The sequence below is a fragment of the Rhinolophus sinicus genome, chromosome 3 (assembly GCF_057876585.1).
Source record: "Rhinolophus sinicus isolate RSI-liver-muscle chromosome 3, RSI-T2T, whole genome shotgun sequence".
In the NCBI taxonomy this organism is placed as follows: Eukaryota; Metazoa; Chordata; class Mammalia; order Chiroptera; family Rhinolophidae; genus Rhinolophus; species Rhinolophus sinicus.
The window spans coordinates 199,541,298-199,560,259 of NC_142503.1; the positions used below are offsets into that span (position 1 = coordinate 199,541,298).

General features: G+C 49.9%; 1 protein-coding gene across 7 annotated transcripts; it reads left to right on the top strand.

Moving 5' to 3' along the window:
- Positions 1-1,295: 1,295 nt before the first annotated feature.
- On the top strand, positions 1,296-16,439 carry ZNF839 (zinc finger protein 839). 7 transcript variants are annotated; one of them, XM_088797525.1, is made up of 8 exons: positions 1,296-1,649; positions 5,934-6,818; positions 7,180-7,407; positions 10,098-10,190; positions 10,825-10,974; positions 12,220-12,357; positions 12,493-12,622; positions 13,521-15,415. In XM_088797525.1, the coding sequence occupies exons 1-8, from the start codon at positions 1,356-1,358 to the stop codon at positions 13,541-13,543; spliced, it is 1,941 nt and encodes a 646-aa protein (XP_088653651.1). In that variant the 5' UTR covers positions 1,296-1,355; the 3' UTR covers positions 13,544-15,415. The 7 variants fall into 7 exon arrangements, with proteins under 7 accessions (XP_088653651.1, XP_088653647.1, XP_074183000.2 ...); XM_019747295.3 differs by lacking the exon at positions 13,521-15,415 and adding an exon at positions 15,422-16,439 and having other exon boundaries at positions 1,302-1,649; positions 5,934-6,776; XM_088797524.1 differs by lacking the exon at positions 13,521-15,415 and adding an exon at positions 15,422-16,439 and having other exon boundaries at positions 1,304-1,649.
- The last annotated feature ends 2,523 nt before the right edge of the window (positions 16,440-18,962 follow it).

Consider the following 18,962-nt stretch of genomic DNA (forward strand, 5'->3'; position numbering starts at 1 on the left):
GATAGAAGGAAAGTTTTTCCTCCCTGACAGGTTTGAAAAGATAAAATGGGGTACCGTGTTCTAGATAAAGGGGGAATTCTTGGCTTAAGGGTCAGAAGGAACCTTTCTGACATCTGAGGATGGGAGGATGAGAAGGACTTTCTTGTAAAAATTTAACAAAAATAAAAGGAAAGGATTAAGCAATTGAAACAAATTCCACAAATCTGATCTCCCCTCTGGCCAATCCTCCATGAGTCTCCTAATGAATTTAGAGCATTGGTGGGAGCATAGTGAGTATTGACAACAATGGTGATGATGATGATGGTCCTGTGAAGAGAAAATGGTCAGAAAATCTTCTAGAACCTTCTCAGATGCCAGCCTAGCCCCCAGCCTCCCTCTTTAGGGGCATCATGGCATTCACCATATTTTACTGCAAATTTCCGTTTCCAACTTCTTCCTGCCTAAACTGGTATATGGAGGGCAGGACACCCAACAGACGCTTACGAGGTGTTTGTCAACCAATGGCCTGACTGCTCTCCTTGGGGAGGGAAACTGAGACTGGTGCACACACCAGCTGCTACAGGACACACAGAGCCAGAAGAGCGAAGAGGGGAGGAGACTAGGAAAGATTGGACTGAAGGAAAGGGGCGGTAGAGCGAGCTGGGGACTGAATGTGAAGACTGGTGGGGAGGTTCATTAGTTCCTTTGCTCATTCATTCATTCATTCATTCATTCATTCATTCATTCATATTCACCCATCCATCCTTCATTCCCTGAGCGTGCACTCTGGGCCCGGGCCTGCGCTGGGTGGGCCCTGAGTGAATAAACTGTCATCTAGACCCTCAAGGTGCACCCCTTCTGGGTGAGTGGGTAGGGCGGGGTGGGTTGTCCTGGGAACAATTTGGAGGTTGGGAGCACCCTTGTTAAAAATGCACACTGTGAATAATCCCCTCCCAGATCTATTAAATAGGAAGGTCTCGAAGTGGGGACGAGAAATCTACAAGTCCAGACAGGATCCTCAGGTGACTGATGAATGTGACATTGAGAATATTTGGATAGTGTGATGTCAGGCCGGGGGCTCTGGAACACAGGAGACCTCCGCCTGGGAGACCCTGAACAGTTCCTGGAGGAGGCATCATCTGAAGGTTAAATAAGTTCACGACAAGCATCTTTCGGCCAGCTGAATCTGTCCTTGCTGAAGCGGCGGAGGGGCGGGGTCCAGCTTAGACCCCGCCCACCGGCCTGCTCAGTGAGGTGCGGTCGCCTTCCGAGGTGTATTGGCCTGCGGGGCACTCGTAGCCGCCCTTTTCCCAGGTGACGCACATTTGAGCCGCCGTCGTTGGACGACCCCGGTTCGAGTCCCCGCCTCGGCCGCCATGGCGGACGCGGAGCCAGAGGCTGAGGACGGCAGCGAGGATGGCGGCGGCGGCGGCGGCCGGGCTCTCCCCGACCAGAGGGGCAGCGCCACCCGCGTGGCCCCGCTGGGCCCTGAGCAGCTGCGGCGGGTCCTGGAGCAGGTGACAAAGGCGCAGCCGCCTGTCCAGCCGCCGCCGCCACCCTTCGTGCTGCAGGACGCGGCGCGGCGGCTGCGGGACGCGGCCCAGCAGGCCGCCCTGCAACGGGGCCCCGGCGCCGAGCCCCCGCGCCCGCCGCGCCTGCTGCCGCCCCAGGTGAGGCTCCGGGAGGGGCTTGGGGAAACTGAGGCCGGTGGGGCCAAGGCCTCGCGGCGGGCAGGCCGGGGCCCGCGCCCCGCCTCATCGGCCTTAGAGCTGCCGGGCCGGAGAGGCCGGCATTCGCCCGCATTGAAACTCAGTGTCTCTCACTAAGCTCCGTAGGGACGACCACCGGCCCCACCTGTCACTGCCCCGGCGTGTCCCGCCCCCCCGCACGCCTCACGCTACGAGCCGTTGCCCACGCCGGGTCCTCTGCCTGGACGCCCTCATGCCCTGGGTGCTCTCACGGGCTCCTCCGTGCCGCCCAGCCCCTTCAGGCCCCTGGCCATTCATTCCGCTCTCACTGGGCACTGACCGGAGCTGCGGCCTTGGACACAAGCAATGCGAGTGACAAGGGGACTGAGTACTCCTTAGGCTTGACACGAAGTGAGACCTGAATGATGAAAAGGAACCGCCGTAGTTTGCAGGTGGGAAGTGCTGCCAAGTGCCACCGCCCGGACGTGGGACAGAATTACGCACATTATATACTTAACGCAGGACCTAACCACTCAGTGCAATGCCAGCACAGTGCCTGCCATGCGCTTAATGAATGAAATACACATAAGCAACCTGTGTGCTACGAAACCTCCTTTCTCGGTGGCCTGATTCCCCGGTCACACAGCTCTTGGCTCCTGGGGAAGTTGAAACTGGGACAGGGTCTTCCAAGCCCAGAGGGTCCAGTGCAGCACCCGAAGCCCAAGGTCCGTCACGTCTGTAAAACCACATCCCCTTTCAGCACCGGAGTTGTACATGACACGATGCTTTGCACCCCAAACCTGCCAGAGAGGCGCTCCCACTAAAAGAATTAGGTAGAGACTAGAACAACAATCGTCATTGTTTCTGTGACTGGGTGATTTTGGCTGCCTAGAGCTATACCCAGTTGTAATCAAGACTGGAGAGGTGTCTTGCTAAAGTTTGAGAAGGCAAGTGTGATTCCGCCCAGACTACTTCCTGGCTGTGTGACCTTGGGTAACTCAACCTCTTTGGGCTTTGATTTCCTTGTTTGCAGGAGGGGTGACTCACTGGAGGAGCTTTCTAGCTCATACCTCCCGCATAAGCCGGGCACAGCAGGTCTGTGGACTCAGAAGGGTGACAGTGGCTGATGTTTGCTGAGCTTCTGCCCAGCACTGTGCTGGGTGCTTAGTTCTCAGCAGCCACACAAAAGCGTGTGTACCAGCATTTTACAGATAAGGCACAAGCTCAGAGAGGTTGAGTGACTTTGTCCAGAACCTGTTGAATGTGGCCACAGCTTTTGGGGTTTGCTGTGGCAACTTAGGAAAAAGTCCAAAAATGACATTTTCCATCAAATGAAAGCCAACTCTTGATTGAGTTAGGCAGCACGATCGTATTCTGCACCTAATCTAATTGGAATGATGTCAATTCTACCTGCATTCACACTAATGTAATTGTACAGCCTATTCAGTTAATACTCTCTGAGCCCCAGCTGTGCTGTAGAGGCCACAGAGGCAAGCCAGGTGTGGACCTTGCCCCTAAGGAGGTTATAATCCAACCAAGGAGGGAAAACGGGACTCAGATAACTTCTAATCAAGGTCAGAAAGCTAGAGACACAGGTAAAGAACTAAATATATTTAGACAAAGGGAGAGGTTAGTTCTGGCTGAGGGAATCAGAAGCAACTTTGTGGAATAGGTGGCATCTGAACGAGTGGGTGGGAGTTGAAAATACAGAAAAGGAGAGACAGTTTTGGGGTGGGGGTGTGCACTTAGAGGGTCTGGTGCTCTGTGGGGGTGGTGTGGATCAGAAGGCACAGACCGTGTGGACACACTCCCCTGGGTCAGATGTTGGCTCTGTCCTTCCCTATCCTGTTCCTACCCCACAGAGACGTTTCTAGTTTCCTCCAACACACTGCCCTTTTTCATGTGTCCGTGAGCTCACCTGTGTCTTTCCTTACACCTAGAATACCTTTTCCACCCACAAAAATTCATCTCAGCCTTCCAGGCACCCTGCAGAGGTCCCCTCTTCTGGGAAGCCTGCCACCCCTGGGCTGTTCCTGCCTCCTGCTTCTCATCGCACACGATGCACCAAGGTGCCATTGTTTCCTGTCTGCATCCCTTAAGGAACCTAGTCTGCCGGCAGTCATCAGCGGAGCTTTTAAAAGTACAGATTTCAGGTCAGGGGACTGGGGCATGGCAGGGGGACCTACCCACCTCAAGGGCGAGGTGAGGGCGTGGCTTATGCTTATTTACTGGCACTGGAGACATGCTTAATGAAATGAACCTATAACCAAGTATCGAGTCTAATACACAGTAAACTAGTCTCAATAGCAGATTAAAAATTTAGAGCAGTTTCGCCACTGTGGTAATCCTAAAACAATGGGGTTTGGGGGCGGGGGTCGTGTGTGTGTGTGTGTGTGTGTGTGTGTGTGTGTGTGTGTGTGTTTCATGTCATTATCAGGTAATGCCCCAAGAGCTTAGAGAAACATTCTAAGTAACTAGTAGTAAAATGAGACAAATGTGATTATTAGAGATACATAAGGTGAATCTAATTGTCATGTGATTCACAGTAGCCCAGGACTGGGACTCCAGGGATGCTGGCACTAGCCCTGTGCACTTCCTCATAAACCAGTCTATTGAATTGTCTGCTGTTTGCAGTAGGTGTGCAACATGCACACAGATTTCAGTGAGTGTGTTCATTCTGCTCTGACATTTTTAGTGACCCTCCACTTGGAAAAAGGTTGGGTCTAAAGAGGGTCTGTTAGTGGCCCCAAATCAGTGCTTCTCAACTGGGGGCGAATTTGCCCTGCAGGGGCATTTGGCAGGGTCTGGGGACATTTTTGATTGTCACAGCATGGGGGTGCTACTGGCATCTCCTGGATAGTGGCAGGGATGCAGCTCAACATCCAATAGCTTACAGGACGGCCGTCACAACAAAGTCTGCTGGTCTGAGATGTCACTCATACGAGGGTTGATAAGGTCTGATTTGGACGATGTCTGTCTCTCTTCTCTCCCTGGAGAAAGATGCTCATTGTTTCTGCTCTGTGAGGGCAGGGAGCTTGTCATTTTGCTGCCCCTCTCCTGAGCCCATGACAGCTGTATCCCTGACACCTGTAACATTGTCGCTGGCACGCGGGCACCGCTCAATAACTATTTGTGGAACATTGTTGATGGCAGCCCTCCCCTTTGGTGGCGCTTTGCCTTGAATCTCCTAGACATACATCTTTGTGCCTATGCCAGTGTGTCTTCTGGAATCTAAGAAGCAGAATTGCTGGGTCAAAAAGCACATGCATTTGAAATTTTGTCAGATGTTAAAAAAAAAAAAAGTTGACGATATGCAGCACCGTGGTAGGTATGTGCCCTGGAGAAACTCGCAATGTGTACACGCACATCCATGAAGGTTCAGAGCAGACTGTAAGAGCTCAGGGTTGGAGACCACCTGTCCATCAGTGGGAGAACATTCTCATACTGCAGAGAAAATGAACCCCCGAGAACTACATGCCTCAACATTGGTTAATTTCACAAGCAAGAGGGAGTAAAAAAACAAAACAAAAAAGCCCTAGCAAGTTGCCAGAGATGATATTAACTTACATAAAGTTTAAAAACGTGTCAAAATGGAACGATGTCTTTTTAGGGACACTACACGTGTAATATAAAAAAGGCATAAGAATAAAGAGCACAGCAGGACAGGGCAGACAGGAGAGGGCCTGGCCCGCACTGGTGATGCTGCATGTCTCAGGGTGGGTGGCAGGGACCTGGGGTACATTGTTCCTTATGGCTCTTTTGGTTTCCAGAATTTCATTAAAAACTTTACAAAATGAAAAAAACACACACAACTTTACAAAATGACTCCACATATTGAATTGAGTCCAATTTAGAGTACTAAGAACTCCAAGTAAATACACGTGGTAAAACTATAAAGAAAGATCTTTCTTTATGGATCATAAAATCAATTCAGTGGATTATGACTAGTATTTTTTTTAAAAGCAATGGAGAATAGATACTATCGGCATTTATGTAGGAACGGCAGGTAGTTTCATGAACTTTTATGAATGTATGCAAATATTTCTGCAGGAACCTATGGATGTGACTTAAAATGTATTACTGTGGTCCGGTCAGAAAGGTTAAGAAAAATCACTATAAACAGTACAGATACATTATACAGACTTTTATGTGTGTACGATGCATTTTGTAATTTAGAAAAATAATTTCAATAGTGGATTTAAGATGAGAGCAAAATTGTAGAAACATGGATAAGCATAGTGCTTCTTTTCTCTTTCTCTGTTTAAGCAACTGGAATCCATTTGTGTCAAGGTAACATCTGGAGAAACAAAAGGTCAGGAAAGGCCGATGCCCCCACTGGCCACCATCCAGCCCACGACAGCCAGGCTGAGCCAGCCGCCCGGGAGGCACTCCAGTGTGTTGGGGCTCACTGTCACTAGGCCTCAGCTGCTCAGGGCACAGCCCCTCCTGAGCGCCAAGCCACAGCCGCATTTCCTGAGTCACTCACCTCAGCCTCCTGTTCAGTTGTTTGTACAGAGGCCACTGCCTCCCCTCCGACCGGTCCCTGCAAAGAGAGTCGCGGCCCCCCAGGCTGCGAATGGACAGGATGGCATATTGGCCCCTTTGTCAGTCTCTGACCCGCTGGCACCAGCATCTGTTTCATCCAGTTCAGCAAATTTACTGATTTCCAACTTGAATCCAAAACATACTGAAAAACTGAAAAAATCTTTAAAAGTGAAAACGCGTTCTGGGCGGATATCTCGACCTCCCAAGTATAAAGCGAAAGATTATAAATTCATAAAAACAGAGGATTTGGCCGACGGCCACCCGTCAGATTCCGACGATTATTCAGAACTGAGTGTGGAAGACGATGAAGATCAGAGGGAGAAGCAGGTGCTCTTTAACTTATCGAGCTGCTCGCTGAGGCCCAAAACTTTCAAGTGTCAGACGTGTGAGAAGTCATACATAGGAAAGGGGGGACTGGCCCGGCACTTGAGACTTAACCCAGGCCACGGCCGGCTGGACCCTGACATGCTGCTGCCTGAGAAAGCCAATGGGAGTATGATCCGGGGCTGTGTGGAGGGCCGGACCCTCAGCCTGGCGTCACCACAGCCCATCACACCAACTCTTGTGAGTGAGGAAGGGCCCGGGTCATCAGGGGGTGGCTTCCAGGTAACGTTTCTATCTGATTACAGTGTTTGTTCCTGCCCAGCATCCTCAAATTAACCTTCATGGTGTTTGGGGGCTCAAGCAGATCCCAAATCCTATTGCGGGATCTGGGAACCCACCACTGTCGGCACTGCTGCCAGGTAAGTGAGCAGATGTGCATCTTCTCTGGTGTAACATGGTGTAGTGAGTGAGTCCGGCAGGAGCGCAGTGGCCAACTCCTCGTAGGTCTGGTGGGTAACACTTGCAGAGCACTTGGCTGACGGCTAACGCTGACCTGGCAGCGGGGCTGGGGAAGGTTGGGATTGGGGGCAGCAGCTTGGAGCACCAGCAGTAACACCCTGTTTTGCCCCTTCCAACACTCTAGAATGGTCAGTCTGTAGAAGCTGAAGAGGTGTTGGCGTCTGAACCAGCAGATGGAAGTTCTTCAGCCCTTTTGGGACCAGAGAAACACCCAGGACCTAGAAGTGGCTGCTCCACGGCCCTTGCAGAGCCCCGCGCCGCCGGCCTGGAGGAGAGCAGAGCAGCTGAGCTGCATGGGAGTGCTGTGGCCGCAGGCGAGAGCACGGCGAGGACCAGAGCCAGGCTCCAGGAGGTGCGTCGCTCTTAGACCTTGTTCTTGAACCTGTTTCTTTAGCATGGTATGTGGCAGTTCACTGGTAGGCATCTGAATTTAAAGGTCAAACACCCAGATCAGCTAAACGGTTCACCTGAAATTAATCGGATGAAGTACGCAGTAAATTCAAGGCTAGTATTACCTGAAATAATTCCTAGGTTTACCTGTTTGAAATGCCCAGAGTGCCTCACGAATAGCAAGAGCCTCTTGCTTTTATACATTTTGGGCTAATGATAGCCTGTGTTTTCATGGTAGCCATTTAGTTAATAACAGAAATGGCTTGTTTATTTGTTTGTTTGTTTGTTTTGTAAAAAGTTTCATGGTATAGAAGCATGTTTCAAGTTTTGAACCCTGGACTCTCCATTCCAGCCCCTTGAAAGGTTTATTGAATTTAGTTGAATTGACTTGGAAAACTGGAACCTGAACTTACTCAGATTGTCTTTGGCTAGGCTGTATTTCTGGGCCTGGTAATGGCAAGATGAATATCTTCAAGTCAACAAGTGAAAAACAGCAAGAGACAGTGTGAGATAAGTGAGACAACTGGCCCCAGAAAGAGTGACCATCAGCGTCCCTGAGCCTCCAAACTCCTGCACACAAGGGCAAGAGGTGGTTTCAGAGAGGGTGTGGGTGTAGGGAAGGGGCCAGGAGAGCAGTTTCCAGGCTCTCGGCCTCCCGTGGAAAGGTGCTGGCTTGGTTATTAGATGGCCATCAGCTGTGACCAGTTGGCCATTAGCCGCTGTTGTTTTGTGTATAATTGTGAGGCTGTGTTAGCAAGTGCGGATTGCAGGTGGTGCGGATCTCGTGGCTCCTTCCTGTGTCTCCCTGGCCGCCCGCAAGACTGGGGTGCAGGAAGACCCCTTGTTGGGGTACTGGCGGGTGTTTGCTTCTTGTGTCTCAACCAGCCACCATCAAGAATATAGTGGTATGAACCCCGTATCTGTGGCTCTGTTGTTCCTTTTCGGCCTCACCAGGTCCTGCATTCACCTGTCGGGAGCTGAGACCCTGCATTACAGTGGGTTTCCTAGAAAGCCTCATGAAGTTACATGTTCTAGCAGGAAGTTCAAACCCTGGAGCTTGTTGATTAATGTGGGTGACAAGTTTTCAGGAGTAGGCGCTGAGGCATTGGCTCATTAGCGTCTATTGAACACTCAGCCACTGACCCAAGGCTCGTGCTGGGTTCTAGGGGCACCTCATTTCCCCGATTCCATAATCACTGACTTAATGGACGAGGAACCTGAAACTCAGAGAGGCTCATGACTTGCACCAAGTCACCCCTGCCACAGGATGTGGCAGGTCCCGAACTCGAATGTTTGGTGTCTGCTGAGTAGGAGCGTGCGATGGGGCGTCTGAGATCCGCGAGGCCTGTCTGCTGTGTATAACGGCGACTCTTAACATGGTGACACCATCAGCTGATTTAGTGCCACGTCCGTCATACAGCGCTGAGGGCGGCTCTGAACAGGACCACTCTCGACTCTTCTCCATGAGAACACCCCAGAAACTGCATCCGTTTACACACTGCTGACCGCATGTCAAGTGGCAGGCCCTGTCTGGGTGTGGAGGGCACAGTGTGCATAAGATAGACTCGGCCCCCACTTTGGGGAAAGATGCCAGTCAAACGAGCGGGTGACAGAACTGCCTGGTGGCAACGAGTGTGAAGCGGGGAACTGAGGCGGTGCCCTGGGTGCTGTAGGCCAGGGCGTGGTGACCTGACACCCACAGTCTGGCCTCCCACACCCCTTGGCGAGCTGGGAACCAGCTGGTCATTTTTATCTAAGGGTCTGTAAGTCATAATTAACTACTTTTGCCTTGCAAATGTAAGGTTTTCCTTTTGCTTTTCTGACTGTTTCGCCCCCATCTGCTGCTCTCTGAACCCGCTCCCAGCCCTTGCAGCTCCTAACTGACGGCTCCTCCACCCTCCCTGAGCCTCGGAAGACTTTCTGTCTCTAGGGCTGCCCACCTTTCCTGTCACCTTACTGCCACCCTGGGTTAGCTCACCCAGCCTCCTGGTTTCTCAGCCCATTTTCCCTCTGTGACTCCCACGTCTGAACTTCCTCGCCTGATTTCAAACACCCCCACTACCTTCTGTGTCCCAGCAGAGCCCACAGCTGGCTTCCTGTCCCACCCCTACCTGTCAAGGGTCTGCCTGGGTGCTCAACTGGGAACCCAGAGGCCTCGGTGGATCCTCTTTCCCCTTCACTCACCCCTGCCCATGTCTAGCGGTCACTGAGGCCTGAGGACTGTGCCTTCCCTGCCTCTGTCCCTTCCTGCTGTCACCTGGGTCCTCATCCTCTCCCACCTGTACTTTGGCCCTGGTGTCCTAACTGGGCTGCCTCGGGACTTGTTTGTATTTTGTCTCTGGCACGGGCTGGTGAGCCCTGGAGAGCAGGGAACGTGTTTCGCCATCGCTGTGTCTTTATCCAGGGCCTGGTACCCACTGTGTGCTCAGTGCTGTCACAGGGGAGGCACACTTTGAATCTAGAATTGATCATAGGACTCTGTTAACGGGTGAACAAGTGCGATATTTAATAAAGCAGAACGTTTCTAGTTCACAGTTTCTTAATCACTGAGATTTGGGGGAACTTTCTTTTGTGTTCTTTGTTACACCAACTTATTGGCTACTGGGAAATTCTTGTGGGCTTTCAAAGATGTCAAATGCTTTCTTCTGGTAGTTTCTCCACCAGTGTGACCGGGAGGAGCTCGTGGAATTGGCTCTGCCTCAGCTGGCTCAGGTTGTGACCGTGTATGAATTTCTTCTGATGAAGGTGAGTTGTCTCAGCGTTCCTGAGTGATCTAGGGGTGATTAGAAGTTACCCAGGAAGAACCAGGCCTTTTGGAATCATTTCCCTCCCTCAGGACAGAGCTGAAGGGAGGGAGCCTGCTAGTCCCGGCAGATGCCTGGCATGGGGTCTGGCAGACCTGGGCCAGCGCACGGCCCTTGTCGCCCTACCTGCCAGTGCCCCTGCCACCTCCGCCACCCCGGCTCTGCAACCTCACGAGGCTGATGGTGCAGCCTAGGCTGCCTGCGCCCACACTTCTGGGAGGCGTTAGCATGACTGCCGAGGGCCTTGCAGACCTGGTCCCCTCCTACTTGCAGGCCCCGGAACACGCCCCGTCCTCAGGGCCTTACTGCCTCAGAGACTTTCTGTCTCAGGGCCCGTCCTGCTCCCCCGCAGGTTCTCTGGTGTCCACTTCTCCCCAGGCCCATTCAGGTGTCCCCTGCTCAGGACAGAGCTGGACACGCACTCGGCTCTCACTGGGAGTGAAGGAAACACCTGCCATCGACAGGCCGCTAAGGCCTTGAGGCTCTTGTATCCTCCCCTCCTTTAAGTTTCCGTCTGTATTTTCCATCTCATTGCCTCGGGTTCAAATGTTGTTGTCATCTTTATCTTATCTAAGGTTGAAAAAGGTCATCTAGCAAAGCCTTTTTTCCCAGCTGTGTACAAGGAATTTGAAGAGTTGCATAAAATGGTTAAGAAAATGTGTCAAGATTACCTCCGTAGTTCTGGCCCGTGTTCTCAGGAGCCCCTGGAAATAAACAGTGATGAGGTAACAGTCTCACGGGAAAAGAGTTTTGCTCGTAGAGGGAGCCAAAGGAAGGGTGGCCACTAAAAAGGAGAATGTTCATTTCTGTAGTGACATCCTCATTGTCAACTTCTTTTTAGCTCTTTGTCTCATCAAGTGCAGGGTTTTTTTTTTCTTAATATTAAAAGCAACAAATGCTTTTTTCAGAAAACTCAGAAATGCAGGTAAGCAAAAAGAAAACTGCAAACACCCGTAGCCCTCCCCTCCCTGCTAATCAGTTACTACCATGGATAACAGGGTGTGTTGTTGTCTTCATTATGTAGGTTTTGGGAGATGGGTTATATAAACAGTTACTGTTTATGTTGAAATTGCTCATTTCAATGTCATTGTCTTTGTGAAATTGCCTTTAGCTATATTGAGTCCTTAACAAAAATATGCTTTGAACTTGACTTGGTTTAACGTATTTTGGATAAAACCCTTTGTTGGGCATAGCACATACCGCGTGCTCAGGTCGTTCAGGGGCCTCTCACTGTGTCGGGTGTGGAGACTTGGGGGCTCGTGCCCACTGTCCCTGCCAGTGAGCATGTCACTGACTGGCAGAGTCCCTGCACAGTTTGCAAGGGGACACTGTCAGGTTGGTAGGTGCTAAACTTGCCGACCTTGATCTGCTGCCTTCACCCCTGCCCCACCCTCTTACGGTCTGTGTGTTCTCTGTGACATCACATATGCTTTACATATGGAATCTACCTAATCTTCACCAAATCCCTTCACGGCCCCTGTATGAGAAGGAAGCCAAGCGCCGGATAGGTGAAAGGTGGCTGCCAAGGTCACCCAGGCTGTGAGCAGAGAAGTTGGGGCCCAGCTCGGACTCTCAGGCTCCCAAACCCACATCCCTCCACCAACTGGGAAAGAATAGGCAGCATTCGTTTTCTGAAGGTGCCAATGAAAATTCCAAAAAGGCATAACAGGCAAGGAAGTTACCTTGGTATCAGGTAACATTATTAAGCTTATGGTGACACTAAAGAGCGTTTAAAATTTTTTTAAAGACCTTTTTAGTGTCTTCTAAACTGGCAACACAGGACCTTCTGGCTCTAATAGTGATCCATTTTATCATCAGCTATTTCATCCACTCTACATTGATCTTCATTTTTCTCACTGTTTGGATGGCGCCTCACCGTACACCGTACAAAGGGACTTCATAGATTTAAACGTAGGCCTTCGATTCCTATGTGTTGACATGGTTTGAGTGAAGCGTCCCTTTCTTCTCAGGTCGCTGAGTCACTAGGAATCCCTGGAGAATTCCTGAGGAGAAAAGCACACACAGATCGCAGTCCGCATGCGTGCGCCAGCCGAGAGGTGGGCGGGGAGGAGGAAGAGGCAGCCAGCCCACAGAAGAGGGAAAACGAGGTGGGCCAGGTGTTGGGGATGCCAGCTTACCATCTGTTCAGTGGTGAATTTGTGCTTTGACTTTCAGCTCACAACGCTGTGCTGCCAGTTGGCCTCTTTCTTCCTGGTCTTAGCTGATGGGTGTTCTCTTCCTAGACCGCAGAGGAGGGGCTCGTCTCTGCGAAAAGGGCCCGAAGGGCAGCTCTGCCCGAGGACACCATGGAGTCTTCTGCCGACAGCGGAGGCCCGGGGAGGTCGGCCATGTGTGCCCCAACGGCCAGTGAGTGTAAGTGGTTGTGCCCCATGACTCAGAGGCCCACTCTGCAGGGTTGGGCCCGCCTGTGGCCGCATTTAAGAGAAGCCTCTGATTTTTCAGAAGTTTTGTTCCAGCCCCTCCACGTTTTGTTGTTCCATATTCATCCCCGTGAGCTCGAGGTCTTTGAGGTTTTCTTGGGTCCTGTGTTGAAATGAAGAGCTGCTGCATGGTGGTGGGAGGTGCACCCAGGGGGGTCCGGGACGTTGGGCAGCCCTGAGAGCAGGGCCAGTGCCAGGACACACTGAGTCTATGGCTTAGTTTTTATGAGACTTGGCTATACTGTATTTCCCCGAAAATAAGACCTAACCAGAAAATAAGCCCTAGCATGATTTTTCAGGATGCTTGTAATATAAGTCCTACTCCAAAAATAAGCCCCACTTAAGATTGTCAGCCAGACGGACGCATTTAGTACATCTGTTGCAACACACGACGGACATATTGAATTATAATAGTATTAATATATAATTAAATATAAATATTATTAACATTAATACTTAAAATAAATGATAATATAAATTATAATTATTTGTAAATACCCAAGCGGGTGCCTTTGGATGAGAGGTAAACGCCTATGTAAACACATGAACTCGAGACTTATTGCCGAATGACCAATTGGAGTACAGACACAACACATGAATAACGTGCGCACTTGATAATGGTTCTGTCTAACATGAATCTTCATAATTCAATACATCGTGTGTTGTAACAGATGTACTTAATGCACTCATGTGAAATAAAGAAACGTTTTCTGAATTTTGGTACCTGCAATTTTTCGTCGCTTTTGTGTGGACCATCACTCTTAACTGCCATCACTTTTGTTGCTACTTCTGTCTCGTAAGTCTTCAATTAACACTTGATTTAATGGTAGATTTAAAGGGAATAATAGTTTGACCCCCAGACAAGATGAGTGCAAAAAGAGCTATTCCATCGAGTACAAGAAAGAAATCATGGAGGACTTCCAGGGCAAGAATCTTACAGCTTTCTGCAAAGAGAAGAAGTTGGATCTCCAAATGGTCCAAAAATGGCGAGCCGCATACCATAACCTCAGTCAACAGGTGGACGAGGGAAATGCTAAGAAGCGCAAGTGTGGATCAGGTCTTCAGCATTATTTCCTGAGCTGGAAGACATCATCTGTGAATGGATTGCTGACACAGCAAAGGCTTTGGTTGTGCGCAGGGCTGATAGTCAAGCATCTGCCCTTGCAATGGCACCACAGTTAGAAATATCCCCAGAAAAATTCAAAGCATCACAAACCTGGCTGGATGGCTTCCTTCAGTGATATGAACTGTCTCTAAGATTGACAACACTGTTCACGCTGGAAGATACTGAAGTTATTAAACATGCACTTGCATTCAAGTCCTTTGTTGATGGCATCGACTTTTCTAAATACCAGCTCTCCAAAGGATTGCTGTGGATGAAACTGCAGTGTTTATGGGCCAAGGATCTCAAATGACAATTGATCAGAGGGGTGCCTCGTCAATCTACATTCCCTCCACTGGTTACAAAAGTGCACGTGTTACCTGTAGTTTGGCAATTCATCTGGATGGAAAGAAAGCCCCATCTCTAATCATCACTAAGGGCAAGAAAGATAAGGTTGAACGTATTTCAGGCATTTATGTTCTTGAAACCGAAAAAGCCTGGTGCACACAAGCAGTTATAAGGAAGTGGGTCGATTTAATGCTGCCACTTATTTTGCAAGATGGCCAAAGATGTCTGCTAGTCTGGGATTCGTCCAGCACTCACCGTGCTAAAGACATGAAGAACTTCCTTGCAGAGAGAAGAATAGATGAAATAATGATTCCCGCAGGAATGATTGCCTATCTCCAGACTCTTGATATTGCAATAAACAAGGCATTCAGGGACCATTCATGCATGGAAATCAATGACTACATTGAAAATAGAATGGAGAGAAATCAGCGTGTGAAGCCTAGAAGCCTGGCCTGTAAGAGGTCATGACTTGGGTTAAAAAATCATGGGATAAGATCACTGACAGCTGTGTTGCCAGTGCACTATGAGCAGGCTACGTGGACAAGAAGTGCTCATTTAAGGAGAGCTCTATTGCTGGATGTGAGAGATTGGGGCCAATGGTTCTACAGGAAATGGAATCGCAAGAAATTCAAGCCGGAATTTGGGGTTTGGAGAGTTATGACAATGTTCCAGAAGAAGGCATTGACTGTATTTGAATAAATGTAGACTTTTGTACATGAATAAATGTAGATTGTTGTACATGAAAAAATAAGACATCCCCTGAAAATAAGCTCTAATGAGTTTTTTGGAGCAAAACTTAATATAAGACTCGGTCTTATTTTCAGGGAAATACGGTAAGAGCCAGTTGAGGGTTAACGTTTGAAAACAAGACATATTCTGGCTTTATTTCGGCTCTAGCCAGAAACGATCAATTAGACACTAGGGCGTAATGAGAATAATTACAAATTTTCTAAAATTTTATCAGGGCCACCTGATCCCTTGACCGTTGCCATGGTCTCCAATTTAAAGAGGCATTCTCCATTTTTGAACTTATTACTAAATTCTGCCATAGGGGAGGGCAGACTTATTCCATGAGGACACTGAAATCTCTCTAGCACCTGTTGGGAATCCGGCCCCTTTGCCGAGCTGGCCTGGATTTCCTCTTGGAGCTTAATCCATACCCAGAAGCTCCCAATCCAAGTAGCTAGGAGAGTTTATGTTTTCATATTTTGTCGAGAAAATTTGGATGGTGCGTGCAGTGAACAGCACACACATGATTACCTGTTTTCCCTCACTGTTTAGGTTTTGCCCCTCGAGTAAATGGGGACGCTGCCCACCATCCTGAAGAAGGCCACACGATGCCCGTTTCTGGTAGTGACACAAGCACATCACAGGCCGGCCAGCAGCTTAAAGTACTTGCTGACCTAGCAGCTGGGGGTGGGGCTGCAGACCCTGCTCCCTGCTATCAGGATGTCAGTGGGCCGGGTCTTCACACTCAGCTGGGAGGGCCCCGGATGCTGACGCAGGGACAGGGGGCAGCATTCCCCACGCAGAATGCTCAGGGAAACTCTTCAGACTTGAACGCTGGGGACCGCCCGAGGAGCCGGGGTCTCTGCAGCAGCTCGATGTCCACAGGAGGAGTGGCAGCATCTTTGCAGCATGGCAGGTCCGGAAACGCCGAGGCTGGAAAGCTCCATGAGATGCCCGAGTACCAGCTGGGTGGCTGGCAGCCCAGCCCTGGTGAGGTCCTGCTTGCGGAGGTCGCAGCCCCTCCGCTGGAGAAAGTCTTGTCCACGGGTGTCGTGCCAGCGGACTGTGCCTACAGCACCATGTCTGAGCCGGGTCCTCAGCTCGGCCGGGACGGAGTGCTGTCCACTGAAGGAGGTCTCGGCAGCCATCCAGGGGACTTAGACCAGCTTTCCTGCGGGCCCGGGATGCACACTGACCCGAGAGCACTGGAGGGCATCGTTGCTGCTGGTGAAGCCATGACTTTTGAAATTACCAACGGGTGCCATGAGTTGTCCCAGGAGCAGATATTTATTCAGACTTCTGACGGGCTTATCTTGTCCCATCCGGGTTCCATAGTGTCTGGGGAGGACATTGTCATACTGACCGATGCGGAGGGGCCTGCCCTGCAGACAGGCCCACTGGGAGGGGCCCCTCTGGGAACCGTGGAGGCAGAGCCCTCACTGTGAAACGGACTCAGAGCCGTAGCCCTGGCTTTGTATGTACTTTATCCAAAAAAGGTCTATTTCAAGTCATGTATGTGTATTTTTCTAATGTGAACACTGACACAAATAAACATCTTATTTATAAAGAATAGTATTTTTCTACACCACTGTCTACCTTTGTCTCCATCTTCTCATTGCACTAATGGCAGCTGTAACCTGAGGTGAATTCCTCCCATCCGTCTGCTTCCCAGAAGGCGTTGGCAGCTGCTGCAGTCAAGACCCCTATTACTCGATTGTCTGCCTTGCTTCCTGGTCCCAAACGCCTGTCCCCTTCCTCTTCAGTGATGTGCTGCTTTTTCAGCAGACGTGGCCCATACTAGAAGCTTCCTCTGGGTTCAGTAAAAAAATAAATAAGCTAGCCATTCTGGGCAGCTTTTTATTGGGAAGTAGGAAGGAAAGTCATCTCTACTTGCATTTTATGAATGAGGAATGTGAGGCATAGGACTCCAGTCCTTCGATGACCCAGCAGGCAACTAAATAAACAAGCTGGGTCAGTTCTGACCCTGGTCGGGACGAGGCCCTGTTAAACATGCATTTATTTTCTATTCATAGGACACTACACTATCGAATATCCCAACGCGTCTTATTTTGTGTACATGCTACTACTGAAAAGGGAGGGGTGAATTTAACTGAAGGGTAAAAGGCAGCCTTGCCCTACCGGGCCGCTGAAGCACGGGAGGCTCTGACAGCAGCCGCACACTCATCCACCGGACACATGCTGACGGCCTGCAGCCATCAGTACTGACGCACCCATGCATGGGGACCAGGGCAGCATCTGCAGGGTCCCCGAATACAGACACATTGATAGCACAGACATGCCCTTATTACACAGAAAACAAGTAGGAATTTCTTCTCATCAAGAACGTTCTCTTGTATTCATTGTACAGTAGTCCCTCGGTTTTCGAATGTCTCTGTTGGCAAACATTTCAGTTTACCAACGCAGTAAACCTGGAAGTAAATGCTTCGGTTTTCGAACACACCTTGGAAGTTGAACATGTCACGTGGCTTCCGCTGAGTGCAAGATCCTAAGGCCTAGCTGTCAGCTGTTTTCGAACGTTTCAGAACTCGAACAGTCTTCCGGAACGGATTACATTTGAAAACTGAGGTGCCACTGTACTTCTTGTTTGAGATACTCCGATTAGGAGCAGGAGCGAAGAGGCACCTGGGACTCACACCACCCGAGTGACCACGGTGTGGCCAGTGTGGGCCTCAATGAGGATGTGTGTCCAGCGTTGACCATGGTAGCTGGAGGCTAGTCCATGGTCAGCCATCAATAACTACTCCTGAATGATGACAGAAATTGTCTTTTGCCCTGTCCCCTGTAGCTGCAGTCCCGTCAGGCTCCCGAGGCACCAGGTCCATCCACACCGATCTTCCCACGCCCACCAGGCCACGGGGCTGACCCGGGAGAGGGGGTCATGGGGGAGTCAGTCTTTACTGCCCTCTGAGTCCAGACTTTTAAGATAGATTTTTGTCTTCATCTAGGGAATCATATACATAGTTTAAAATGTCATATGCTACTAAAGGGTCTCATGCACAGTAGCTGGTCTGACCTTGGCTGAGATAACCACTTTCCTCCCTGTGCCTGAACTCTCGTGGGTTCTTTTCTTTTTAGTTTTATTGGGGAGTATTGGGGAACAGTGTGTTTCTCCAGAGCCCATTAGCTCCAAGTCATTGTCCTTCAATCTAGTTGTGGAGGGCGCAGCTCAGCTCCAAGTTTAGTCGCCATTTTCAATCTTAGTTGCAGGGGGCGCAGCCCACCATCCCATGCGGGAATTGAACCAGCAACCTTGTTGTTAAGAGCTCGTGCTTTAACCAACTGAGCCATCTGGCCGCCCCTCCAGCAGCTTAGTGGCAACTCGTTGCCTTCAATCTAGTTGTGGAGGGCGCAGCTTACTGGCCCACGTGGGAATCGAACGGCAACCCTATTCAGAGCTCGCGCTCTAACCAACTGAGCCATCCGGCCGCCCCATCGTGGTTTTTTAAAAATTTAATTTTAGTTTCAGGTGACGTGCTAGTTTCTGGACTTATTCACATTAGATGTTATCCACGAACGGACTGCTGTGAGCCGTGGGGACGTGGCTCACATGCTGGCCCCGCTCCACACTTGTTATCCTTGTGTCACAAGCCACTGCGTCCACTGAGGTGTGAATACTGTTCATTGCTGAGCTTGTGGGCTATGATGACATTTTCTTGGAAGCTTTTGTTTTCCCTAGAGATAACTGCCTTGGTTGTTTCCATTTGCTTACTTTTACTTTTTGCTGTTTGATTTTTATTTTTAACAAAATTATACATGCATATAGTTTAGTGTCAATTCGCTAAATTGTTTTTAAAGGAGGTAGCTCCTCTTCTTATTTTTTTGTTGATTTGATACATACACATCACAATATGACTACTACCAGCATAGTGTTGGCTAACACTTCCATCACGTCACATATGTATCATTTCATGCGGGTCTTTGAGATGTCCCTTACAGCATTCCAGTTTCCATCACTAACAAGCTTACACTGTTGCAGTTTCAGGCATTATTTATTGACTTGCAGAAGATGAACACGTCCCATGCCACCCCCACTGTCATCACTGCCACCCATGGGCACACTTCCAACTTTCCA

What these genes read in the sequence shown, in the direction of transcription:
- ZNF839 (XM_088797524.1), top strand. Translation starts at nt 1,356, where the DNA reads ATGGCGGACGCGGAGCCAGAGGCTGAGGACGGCAGCGAGGATGGCGGC. An exon ending in CGCGCCTGCTGCCGCCCCAG is followed by an intron (nt 1,650 to 5,933) that starts GTGAGGCTCCGG and finishes TCTCTGTTTAAG; the next exon opens with CAACTGGAATCCATTTGTGT. An exon ending in CATCAGGGGGTGGCTTCCAG is followed by an intron (nt 6,819 to 7,179) that starts GTAACGTTTCTA and finishes CCAACACTCTAG; the next exon opens with AATGGTCAGTCTGTAGAAGC.